Source organism: Pantherophis guttatus, chromosome 8 (genome assembly GCF_059756535.1).
Source record: "Pantherophis guttatus breed Tessera chromosome 8, ASM5975653v1, whole genome shotgun sequence".
Taxonomy (NCBI): Eukaryota; Metazoa; Chordata; class Lepidosauria; order Squamata; family Colubridae; genus Pantherophis; species Pantherophis guttatus.
Window position 1 is genome coordinate 43,709,402 of NC_142070.1, and position 12,339 is coordinate 43,721,740.

General features: G+C 38.6%; 2 protein-coding genes across 7 annotated transcripts in view; both read left to right on the top strand.

Moving 5' to 3' along the window:
• Positions 1 to 4,585, top strand: part of FAT1 (FAT atypical cadherin 1) — a 138,621-nt gene extending 134,036 nt beyond the window's left edge. For 5 of the 6 annotated variants that reach the window (XR_015729110.1, XM_034401509.3, XM_034401512.3 and 2 more), the window contains 2 exons: positions 1,112 to 1,147; positions 2,930 to 4,585. Coding sequence is in view for 5 of the 6 variants with exons in the window: in XM_034401509.3 (XP_034257400.2) it covers positions 1,112 to 1,147; positions 2,930 to 3,543 (650 nt within the window). In the remaining variant the exon portion in view is untranslated. The remainder of the gene's footprint in view (positions 1 to 1,111; positions 1,148 to 2,929) is intronic. The other variant, XM_087874680.1, reaches the window with a different exon arrangement.
• Positions 4,586 to 11,180: 6,595 nt separating this feature from the next.
• Positions 11,181 to 12,339, top strand: part of MTNR1A (melatonin receptor 1A) — a 30,415-nt gene continuing 29,256 nt past the window's right edge. The window contains exon 1 of the mRNA XM_034442681.3: positions 11,181 to 11,856. Coding sequence (XP_034298572.2) covers positions 11,673 to 11,856 — 184 coding nt within the window. The 5' untranslated portion in view covers positions 11,181 to 11,672. The remainder of the gene's footprint in view (positions 11,857 to 12,339) is intronic.

Here is a 12,339-nt window from a genome sequence, read left to right on the forward strand (position 1 = left end):
GGCTTTTGAGCGCATGCACTAAAATAACACACACATCCCCAAAATAAGCCCGCTCTGAAAATAAACCCTTCCCGAAAATATTCAAACGCATGCGCAGCATGTCCCTGCCATTTCCTCTGGCTAGGGTAAGGGAGACAGAGCTGGAAATCAGCTAAGATGGCAAGAAGAGCCCCATTTTGCTCCATGCGCCCCAAAATAAGACCTCCCCGAAAATAAGGCCAAGCGCTTATTTCGGGGTTCAAAAAAATATAAGAGAGGATCTTATTTTTGGGGAAACACGGTATTCATCAACCTTTAGACTTAAAATGTTTTTATTTTATAAAAAATAATCAGTAATCCTCATATTACTCATAGTAGTGTGCAAGATCAGTGTGGACATAAAAATAAACCAAACAAGATCAAGATTTATACTTCACAAAAATTGCGTAGGTCTCAGATATTTACTGTTGTTATTTAAATATTGGATTTGTATCACATCTTCCTATCTATTTGACCATTAAGCTTGCAACAGTAAAAGTACAAAATATAAGCTAAAACAAATTAAAAGCCCTATGAAATCAGTAATTAAATCAGGTAAGTTAAGCTTGGCCAAAAGTGCTTTTACCAATTTTCCAAATTTTGGGACAATGGGACCCAACTCTCCTACTTAAGGTATACATTCCAAAGTTTAGGAACCACATACAAAAGGGTGTTTACTGCATGCTTGATAGTTGAGTGTCTTCGTAACTAAGGGGAACCTAAGGATATCCCTGATGATTTGGAAGTTTGTCAGGTTCATAATAAGCATTTCCATTAGATTCAAGGAGGCACATAACTAATTTTGTGTACCTAAAAGTTGATTGAGATACAGGATCACCTTTTGAAACTGAGGTTACTTTCAGAAGCCCTTTTTATAAGGCTATTTGATGAATGTTATTATCATCTAGCTACTAATCTAACGTTCCTTCACAGATTTCAGCCTTTAGCTACATAATTCCATAACTATAATAGATAAAAATGAACATGAATTTGTGTGCCATTATCATGACATCATATAGGATTTGGGGCCATTAAGAGTTTTGGAACTAATCAACTGTGTATTTTCGTCCTCTTTTTCACTTGTCTTCTAAAGAGTCTTTTGCTGTTCCTGACCTGGGCAATTCAAGAGGTGATTTCTGCATGTAGATGTTCAGTGATACTCATTTAAATGTCCACAGCACTAACTTGATTTTAATTGGTTGCTTAGTGTGTGTTTGTGTTGTAATTCATACACTTTATTGCAATGTTTTAAACTACACCTTTTTAGAATTTATCATGAATTGGAGAAATGTTATTTTTTGTAACACCACAATGTTTTTATAATCAGTTCACCTTTATTTTCAGCATATTTTATTTTATATTTGTTCTACAACACAAAGCAGATTTCAAATTTTTGCATGGTTAGCTTAATATTTGTTTTGACATGTGAATGTCTGAATGCTGCTACTAATACTTTTTTAAAATCAGATATTCAATTATATTTTATACTTTCTGTTAAAGAGACGATTGGTCATTGATAATATTAGTGACAGTAATATTAAAAATTAAAAAATTTGATTTTTTTAAAAATCAGATCCTAAATTTATTGGTCCCAATCTAGACCAAAAATAAACTTGTTTCTATACCATTTGCATACTATGCTTATTCCTAAATCTGTTTATTCCATGTTTATTTTAGTGTATGCTTTTTTTGAAAAAATGCGTAATATTTAAGCAAACCTATTTCCTATATAGCAGGAGAACATATCCTAAAGTTACTGCAGTCTGTTCTGATCTGTTAAAAGATAAAAGAACAGGAAAAAAGTTCCTGAATACCCACTTTGCTTTACAATATGTACTCGTGTGTGTACATATATAGACAACACACATATATGCATACACACACACACACACACACAAACAGATATAAGATCTATGGTGGCGCAGTGGTTAGAATCCAGTACTGCAGGGTTAATTTACTACTCATTCCAAGAGTTCAATTCTGAGCAGCTCAAGGTTGACTCAGCCTTCCATCCTTTCAAGGTCAGTAAAATGACCCAGATTGTTGGAGACAATAGGCTGACTCTAAACCACTGAGAGAGGGCTGGGAAACGGTATATCAATCTAAGTGCTATTGCGATATATCAAAAATACATTATAAATGGGGAAATTCAGTTTGAACAATTACTGCATATTTTAGACTGGAAAAGCAATATTGGTCAGTTTGCCAAAAATGGATGAAAAAAGATTCTATTTCAGAATTATTGAAGTCAGGAATTGGTCAAAAAAAAGTTTTCTCATTTCCATTAACTGTAATAGACAAATCCTGCAATCCCATATACCTTCACTGAGAAGAAAATACTGTTAAACCCAGTGAGACTTATTTCTGTATAAAGCCGAATCAGAATAATGGAGTATAAGCATTACATGCAAAGAAAGTGCTTTGAGTAAGTGGCTGCCGTGCACCTGGTGATTGGTGATTGCATTCTTTTACCCAAAGAATGATACTGTCCTTACACAGTAAGGGATGTCCAACATTGGCAATTTAAAGATCTGTGGACTTCTACTTCCAAAATTCCACAGCTAGCTGAGTAATTCTGGGAGTTGAATTTCACAAGTCTTAAAGTTGCCAGGGTTGGACACCCTTTTGCTGTGCCCTGTATAGGAGGTCAGCTACATCTTTTCACAACTTTGTGTAATAAGATATGTTGAAATTAAGATAGCTCAGCCTTGGATAATAAACTATATACTGCATGGCACTTTATGAACTTGTGATTGTAACACTGAATGTCTTTGTTAACCATTACAGGCAAATTGCTCCAGTTATTCATTCTCTAATCCTGAGTTGCTCTTGATGCATTTGCTTTGGTTTTTCAGTATTAATGGTAAATCAGGAACAAGATACTCAATTTTTCTTTATTTCTGCTCTCCAGGCTATCATTGGGATACTTCTGACTGGATGCCAAACGTCCAACTGCCTGGCATACAAGAATATCCAAATTATGAAATTGTTGAAGAGGCGGCACCTCTGTACACAGATCCAAATTCAATTGATGCTGACTATTACACTGGAGGTTATGACATCGAAAGTGACTTCCCACCTCCACCAGATGATTTCCCTGTTCCTGATGACCTCCCACCCTTGCCACCGGAATACAATGATCAGTTTGACTCCGTACAGCAGTCCAGGGACGTATCTGCTGTAGGTAGTTTAGGGTCTTCGGTAGGGAGCAGGCAAAGATTCAATCTCAACCAGTATCTCCCCCATCACTATCCTTCAGATATTTCAGAACCTCAGAACACAATAAATGGAATCCCTACAAATTTCCCAGAAACTTTTGCTCCTTACACTGTAAGCTATAACAGAGACCCTGTAGACAACATGTCCATTTCTGCATACGCTTCCACAGCTTCATGCTCTGATATGTCAGCATGCTGCGAAATGGAGTCTGAGGTAATGATGAGTGACTATGAAAGTGGGGACGACAGCCATTTTGAAGATGTGATCATTCCTCCCCTTGATCCTCAGCAGCACACAGAAGTCTGATACTCTTCCTCCAAAAAAAAAAAAGTGCCTGGATGCTAATGAACTAAAAAGAAAAAGGATTGTAGAGAATCTTGGAGAGCTTTTCCCCCCCCTGGCAATGCTTGAGCACTATTATTTCAGTGAACTAAAACTGGCATGGCTGCAATGAAATATGCAGCTCGTATTAACCAATTTTTCCTCTCTTTTTTTCCCCCTACTGCAGTTTCATTAATCACAGATCTCCTGTGTGGTTTTTTTTTTTTTTTGTACTTACATTGTCTATGTTAGAAACAGGAAAAAGAACACATACCAGTTCCTCATTTTAGCATGATAAATGTATTTATATCATTCAGAAGCAAATCATTTTTCTTATATTTTTGTAAATTTTATGTACAGTTTTGATTTTAGTAATTTTAACTAGATTTTGTAGATAATTTTAAGATTTGATTTCCACTGATTTAGTGGTGTTCTGTGTGCCATTAAACTCTGGGCTACATTATATTCAGGAATCACTATACAGTAAACCCTTGATTGAACAGTTCTAGCTTACAATGCAGAGGATGTAATTGACCCATACACTGTATAACTTCTGTATACGTACATATAGAATCCTATACACCGTGCAGCTGTAAAAGCAGATTCAGATTTTACACAATACAAAGAGTGCTGTAGCAGATACACTTCCCCTTATTAGTTCATTAAATCAAAGGTTTACTGTATTTAAATGTGTTCTCACAGAAATTCAGTGTTATCGCTTATATATTTCAGTGTAATAACTCATGCATTTCCAACTGTACATAATTTCCAGGTTGTAAAACACATCTGATATTTTCTGGGCAAAAAAACATAGCAGTGTCTTACACAAGTTTTGTACTCTGGAACAGTATCCATTTTTTCTTTTCCTGAAAAGTGTGTTGGGGCCCACTGCATTCCTGTTTAGAACCAAAATCACAGCACAGTTTTTATAGTGTCTGTATATTTGTGATGCAGCAGTCTTGTAAAGGTTTTTACTGAAATCTACCATTAGCCAGTTTTTCTTACAGATAATAAATTATTAATAAAATACTCTAGTTCTGTTTACTCTATTTCATACCTTTTATACATAAATTTGTAAATCTATATCGGTAGTATAGATTTATAGATATAAAAAGTGTAAACTTGCTAGGTGCAGCCAAGCCTTAGTTGTATGCAATAAACCCACTAGGTGGCAGTAGGAGCTTATTCATTTAAAAATCAAATACATCCTTGATAGATGGATGACATACTTACGAATGACGTCTTTCATATATTGCCTGTTACACTACAATGTGTTATCGTAGTACAAATACACAATAGAATGGAAGACTTGCAAGTTAATTGGTAAATAGTTGTTATGTGATTACTCGTACTGTTGTTGCCAGAAATTACTAACAGCTTTTAAGTTTATTAGTGATGCTCTTAGTAAATGAAAACTTCCAGCTGTTCAAGTTTATCGAGTACATAATGTTTTGTATTAATATAAAATGGGATCATATTTTGCTATAAACTGTATCTTGAACTGGTTGTGCTATCTCTTGTGAGGAGATGAGGTCCAACATGAGGTCTTGTGACTTTATGCCGTCACAAGAGGTCTTTATAAAACCAGCATTTCAAATTGTATCCAGAAGCTGATACAGAGCCTATTAAACAGATACCATGTATACCCACCAACCCAACAATAGTGAGCACTTGGACCACTATATTTTGGGCCAACAGAAGGTCCTAGATTTGCTTTATCGAATGAAAGAAAGCCTAATGAAATTATCCCTCATATCTTTCAAATAATCAAGTTTGATAATCCGAAATGTAACTGTATTATATAGTGTGAGGAAGTTTAACTCAGCACTTTTCACAAACTTTGGATTTTCATATTGTTGATTTCCACCCTTGAACTGCCTACATACAGTGACTCTGGAAATCCTCTTTTACAAACTATCAAAATAAATTTATGTCGGTGCAACTTCTGAAACAGAATTTCCCAGTTGATTCTATTATTTATGTGCATCAAAGAACATAATTATACAGATAATCCTCTAGTTACGACAGTTTAATTAGTAACAGTTTGAAGTTACACGATTACCCACCCACCCACCCACCCAAGTTTTTACAACAAAGTCCTGAAATTACGAATGTTGCAGCACCATAGCAGTTGTTCACCCTTATGAATGTCCGGAGTGGCACTGCAACATTCATCCTATTTCCATCTCCTGCTCCCCAAAACTGCTTCCCGATCCCATCCTGCCATGCCAGACTCACCTTGCAAAGACCTGTCTCTTCTGCCATGGTTTCTTTGCCTTTGAAGGAGAGGAGAGCAGGACGATTTCCCTTCCAGCGTCCTGTCAGCTTGCAAATGCCTTTTGTGCCAAGAGTGAAATGTTCTGGGGGCCATGATCTCATGTGACTTTAGGCACCATTCTCTGCAAAAACAGGTGCCTGAAGTCACGTGAGATCACAGTCCTCAGAACCTTTCACTCTTAGCATGAAAAGCATTTGAAAGCCAACTGGATGCTGGAAAGGAAATCTTCCTGCTCTCCTCTTCCTCAAAGGGAAAGAAACCATGGCAGAGGAGACAGATCTTTGCAAGGTAAGTGAGTCCGGCACAGCAGGATGGGAGGGGGTATCTCTGGGTCAGGGAGGCCTTGGGTAGCCCCCCCCAATGGTCTTCCCCACCCTGAGATACCTCATGCACATAATGACTCACACATTTGATTAGCGAATGTGTAGGCGAAAGCAGGGAGTGATAATATTCAAGTTACGTGATTCATGCCTACGAATCCTTACGTTACGAATGTAATTAGCAGAGTCCATTACATTTGTAACTTGAGGATTACCTGTTTTTAGTTTTGACTATTAGATCTTAAGAGCATTTCAGGGATGGTAAGGGAATACAGGTAGTCCTCGACTTGCAACCATTCATTAAGGACCATTTAAAGTTATGACAGTGCTGGACAAAGTGACTTATGACTGGTCCTTACACTTTAACGATTGTTGCAGTGTTCTATAGTCACATGATCACCATTTGTGACCTTCCCAGGGAGCTTTTTGGGAAGCAAAGTCAATTGAGAAAGCCCAATTCACTTAACTGACTTCATGATTCAATTAATAATCACAGCAAAAGAGGTCATAGGTAATAAAATGTCTCAGTTAATGACCACAATTGCTTAATGATGGATGTTCTGGCCCCAATTGTGGTCATAGATCAAAGACTATCTGTATGTTAGAAAAAAACCAATATGAGAACATATTTTCAAAGAGATTTAGCATCACTGAGAAAATTTGATGATTAGCCTTGGAGAAATGCTGCTTTCTATTCAATTTTACTCTTCTGAGAGTGAGTAAATCTAGTAAATGGAATCTTATGAGGTCAGTGATTTTGGCAGGTGCTGGGAAATTTGCAAGGAAGAATTTGCAATAAGGCTTCCTATTGAAACATTAAATACATATAACAGAGATTTATAACATGAACATTTTCTTGATTTTATAGAGATTTGTAGTTACATCAAAAATGGCATCCACTAAAGTGGCATTTCAATAATAGGGCATAATACAATTTCAACTGCAAAGAACTGCTTTTTACAACTGGTGAAACACCATATGGAGAAAATTGCCCACTTGAACTCTCTACAACAGTGTTTTTCAACCTCATGGGACTCTCTTTCCCAGAATTCCTCAGCCAGCATTGAAAAGCAAAAGTGGTTAAATAAAGGAACAAAGGAAGAAAAGGAAAGCAGAAAGAATGGATTAATACTGCACCAAAATGTATTTTCCAGTTTTCCATTTTTTTTCTTCTGTGAAAAACTCCTATTTTTTCTCTAATTCTCAAAGAAATACTGTAGAACTTTTTGCCAATGTTTTAACTTAAGATAGTGTACTTAAGTATTTTATTATTTACCTGCAGTATATGTGGTTGCCCTTAATCCCTGATAAGAAATAGCTCCTAGAAGGAATTCATTCATAGCCTCTTTGCAATTTAATTGAACTGCAGAAAGCTAGAGGCTTCAAATTACAAATTCAACTCCTACAAAATTATTTGAAGTCAAAAACTTCCTAAGATTTTCCCTAAACTCAATTTCTTCTCCAAGCTGAAAAAGGATTTTCTTTCAAATACATATGCCATTTTTGGCTCATTGCTAATGAATACTACTTCTCCCTGGTCTAGATGTTTTGATTAAAGGAAAATCAAAGGGGAGAGGAAGGAATTTGGGATAATGTTACCCATCAGCAATGTTTATGTTGGTGACATTTAGTATATAAAAAATAGATACCTGTGTTTAAAAGGGAAGGTAATGAATCATGTCTTGATTACCTGAATGCTTATTCATTAAAGTGCATGCAAAACTGGTGTTCTGGAAAGTAAGCAGAGATCACATAAAAACAAAATACACAGAATTGATCCATCTTCCCAAATGAAATGAAAGAACTACATCTTTTAATGAACCACCTAATTACACCATTGTTGAAATACAGCATTAATGGGTATATACCAGCACAAAGAGACAGCATCAGGCACTGGACATATCTTTAAAATAAATTACTGTAGTTGAAATAATAAAGAATGGCCATCAAGATTTCAAGAAACTCAATTGACTGAGGATAGATAAAAAGGTACATTTTCCTGAATTGTATTGAGGTAAGCATAGCATTATATCCTTCAAAATAGTATATGAATATACTTACTTTAATTAAATAAGCTAAGTCTTACAAACTAGAAAGATGAAAAACTGTAGACTGAAAGGCATAAAGGAGAGAAAAAAGCAATTTAGTTGGAAAACATGAGGACAGGGCAGTGACTTCTGGGATCTACAACTACTTGGAGCCATCTTGTTCAGAACAATCTTCTGTTCTGCTTCTGGTTTTACCTCACTGAGTGCCTTTTCCACCCTATCTTTCAAAATTGGATCTACCTAAAATGGAGCGGCATTGTTCCAACTTCCAGAATGATTTCTGGACTAAGAAGTTTTTATGCTTCCTTAATTCTATATCAAATTCTTGACATTACTGAACGTTATTTACTTATTTCATTACATTAATTAGAGCTGTATCAAGCACTATGCTTGCCTGGAGGAAAATGGTGACATCCCACCCTGTCAAGGATTTTTTTTTCCTCCGCTTATGAAGTCTCTTCTAACAGCTTTTTATCCTCTAGAGAAGGATAATTTTGATAATGCCTAAGTGAGACTTCCTTCTCTTTTTTGTCCTCTGCTTAATTACACATTTCTGTATCATTTCCATCTAGTTTGTTCTTTCTTTCATTTCCACTCCCTTTCCTTCCCTTAGATATTATTTCTCGCCTGCCCTGTCTGTCTTTTTTGTTTTCCTTTTTCTACTGCAGCAAGTAAGATAGTGTGCATGCATGTGTCTGTGACTGATTTATGTATTATATGCCAGTAGGAAATTATATGTATTATATGCCAGCAGGAAATCAATTAACTTTATAAATAACCTACTTTATATTAAAAGTAATTTATTTTAAATTAGTAATTATTTCAATTAATATTTATATGTCACCTTTATATAGTTGCTCATCTCGTGATCGTGACTCTGGGCAATGTACAATAAAAGCAGTATAAATTTGGAAGGAAATAATTCTAGCCAAGCTGTCTTTTGATGTAGCTGTGGCAACTCAGCATACGCAGATACATAAACATATGTGCAAATATGTCACATGTATATATTTATGACAGAGGAAATTTTATCCCAAGTTTTCCAGGAATGGAGAGACAGCACTGAAGCTAGGACAGCAAAGATTAGAGTTGGAGAAGTTGGATATTGCACAAAATTATGATCCACATTTGAATGGTGGGGATTATTGTAAACAGAGCATCATCTTTCTTTCAGATATAATACCTGAACACCGGCCTGAATTACCATGGCATTAAAAGAGATCCTGGATACTGTTTGAATTTTTGAAAGATGTTAACAAGTCTGTTTTCTCGCAAGAATAGCTCGATTGACAAAAATTGGCTTAGTATAGTGATGCATCATCCTTCTTCCTCACTTTCTGATCCGCTGTTCCTCTGAATCTGTGATCAGTACAAATCAGAGAAATTTTCCTTGTAGCATAAGGCACGTGTAAGAGCACTGGATGCTATTTTTAGCACAGGTTTTTTTTCCCCCTCTTAGCAAATGGCATGCCACCATAGGAAATTGCTGCATCTTCTTAGAGATTTTTTTTTTTTTTACATGTCTATCACTTCCTACTTTTTCATTTGTTTGTTATTCAGCTTGTTAAGCTTTGGATTATGATCGCTTTTTTTTCCTTTTTATAGCCCAGCTCAGTATCTTTCATTATTTGGTGTCAAGGACTTCAAAATGACATAATCACCAAATGGTTAAGGATCGGTGCATTGTGGTTAGTAAATTCTAATTTTTTTTTCCTTTGAAAAAAGAAAGGGGGCAGGTCTCTAAATGTCAAAATAATTATATATTGAGCTTTGATAAGAGCATATAAGACATTGTTCTTTCTTTTCAGCTAGAAACCAAAATGAGAGGGCATTTAGCTCTATGGACTATTTGCTTAGTATTTTTAAGGCTGTTTGAATAATATAAACATGTTTTGCACACAAATTGAATTTAATGACACACACCTTTAAAAAATAAACACAATTAGCTTTCTCTCTGAGAGGGGAAAAGGAGTAATTTCCCTGCTATTTATTTATTTGTTTGTTTGTTTGTTTGTTTGTTTGTTTTGCACAGATTAGACTGTTTACTTTACAGCAATGTTTGTCAAAGTTAAAATTTCCAAAGATGAGAAATACTGGTTTATAGCACTGTCCGGGCATTGATTCATAATCTCTATAAGCATACTATTATTCTGCTGGCAATATCTCCACTGAAAAATCAAGCAGGCCCCTGAGAGATGGGATGGAAAGGATCCCAGTTTCAGATAGGACCATCCTGGTGAAAAAACTGAAAAATCTGCATTGCATCTCACAATCTGCATCTTTTGGTAGATTCATAAGCAATATTGCTAAATTCATACGCAATATTGCATAAACATTACAGGATCTAATTTTGATTTAGGTAAAGAATAAAAATAAGACATTTGGACTCTTCTTTGCTGTTTTCTTTTCCTCCCCTGAAGCAGAGGTCTATGTTGCCTTCTCTGCTCATTCCTCCTGCAAAGCAAATACTGTACTCAAAGGAAATTTGTGTAGCAGTCTATTCAGAATCAGTATTTTTTTTTCTTCCCTCCATTCCCAACCACTCCTCCCCTTCCTTACCTATTTAACTAAAAATCGATTTAGAAAGCGTACATAAAATTCACATTTATTATAAATAAATAACTCCTCATCCTCATCTTCCTCTTGCTCTTCCGTTCTCCCAAAAAGCCCTCCCGAAGGCTATCCAGCCGCTACTTCAAGTGGCAAAAGATAGAAAAATTGCTGGGTGATGCCTCTCCAGGACCTACCGACGACCAATCTCATGAATGAACCCCGGTAGAACTCATGAATGAGCGAACGAAGAGATGAATGGAGGGAAAGCCTGGGGGGGGGAATGAATGGGACCTTGCGCGCTCGCGCCCGCCCGCGCCCGCACAGACCCTCCCCGCTTACAATTTCCCCGTGAATGGAAGCCCTTATTCCCGCGCAGGCCGCAAGAGGGCGCTGTGCCCGCGCTGCCCACTCGGACGGCAGCTGGAATCCCCTCGCGCCGCACGTGTCTCGGGAAGGGGAGGCCAGACGCCAACGCGGAATGTCACCTGGAGACAACGGTGGCGGCTGTTGGGGCGTTTGTGTGTGTTTGGGGGAAAAGAGGCGCTGAGGTGTGGATGCCGGACGCAAGGGCAGCAGCCGAAGCGTCGGGGCGATGAAGGCGGAACGAGGAGTAGGAGGGGGTGGGGGTGGGGATGCTATAAAAATAACTCAACGAGGCACATGCATAACGTCCCAGTCTGAGTAAAGGGGCGAGGTGGGGCGCACGGCGGTGGGAAGCGTCCGGCGCTAGGGGCAGCGACGGCTCGGCTCTTTTGCAAAGGGACGGGGAGACGGAGTGATGCCGTTATCCTCCCACCCCGCCCCGCCTGGTCCACATCTAGCATCTCCCCTAAGGACGGGCGGAGGAAAGGGACGAAGTTCTGCTGCCCAACTTTGCACCGCTGGCATGGGCGTCCGGTGAGCGTGACTCTCAGCATGCCAGTCAATGGGAGCGGGCCCTTGAATGGCTCAGGGCCGAGGGACCAGCTCACCTTGGACAAGCCCCCTTGGGTGGCTTCCACCTTGGCCGTCATCCTTATCTTCACCATCGTGGTGGACCTGCTGGGCAACTTGCTGGTGATCCTGTCCGTGTATAGGAACAAGAAGCTGAGGAACGCTGGTGAGAAACGGGAAGCCGAAGGAGGGTGGCAAGAAAGTTGCAAAGCAACCCAGCCGCGCTCCGGACGGCACTCCGGGGAGAGGGGGGGGTTGAGGGGGCGGAGGGTAGCTCGGTCCCGGGACAATATTCCCCCGCAAGTCATAAAGGCGTTCCTTCTGGCTGTGAGGTGCCCAGTTAATTTTGTCCCCCTCCGCCAGAAAGCGATGGCTTGCCTCCCCTAGTGCCCTCCCTCTTTAATCTGGCAGGCACAGCTAGGATCGCATAGCCGGTGGCTTTTTATTCTCCGGCCTGTGCCTGTAGCTGCAAGGCAACTTGTGTATCTCAAGCTAGCCTTCCCCGGAAGTTTGGGGTGGCCTTTCTATGACCTGCCCATAGGATGAAGCCATCTCATGTATCCACTCTTTCCTTCTGTCCATCTTAAGTACAGTATTCAATAGTTTCTCAAGGTTTGCAGGTTGCCCTGGCTGAGCCCTGTACTAAGCC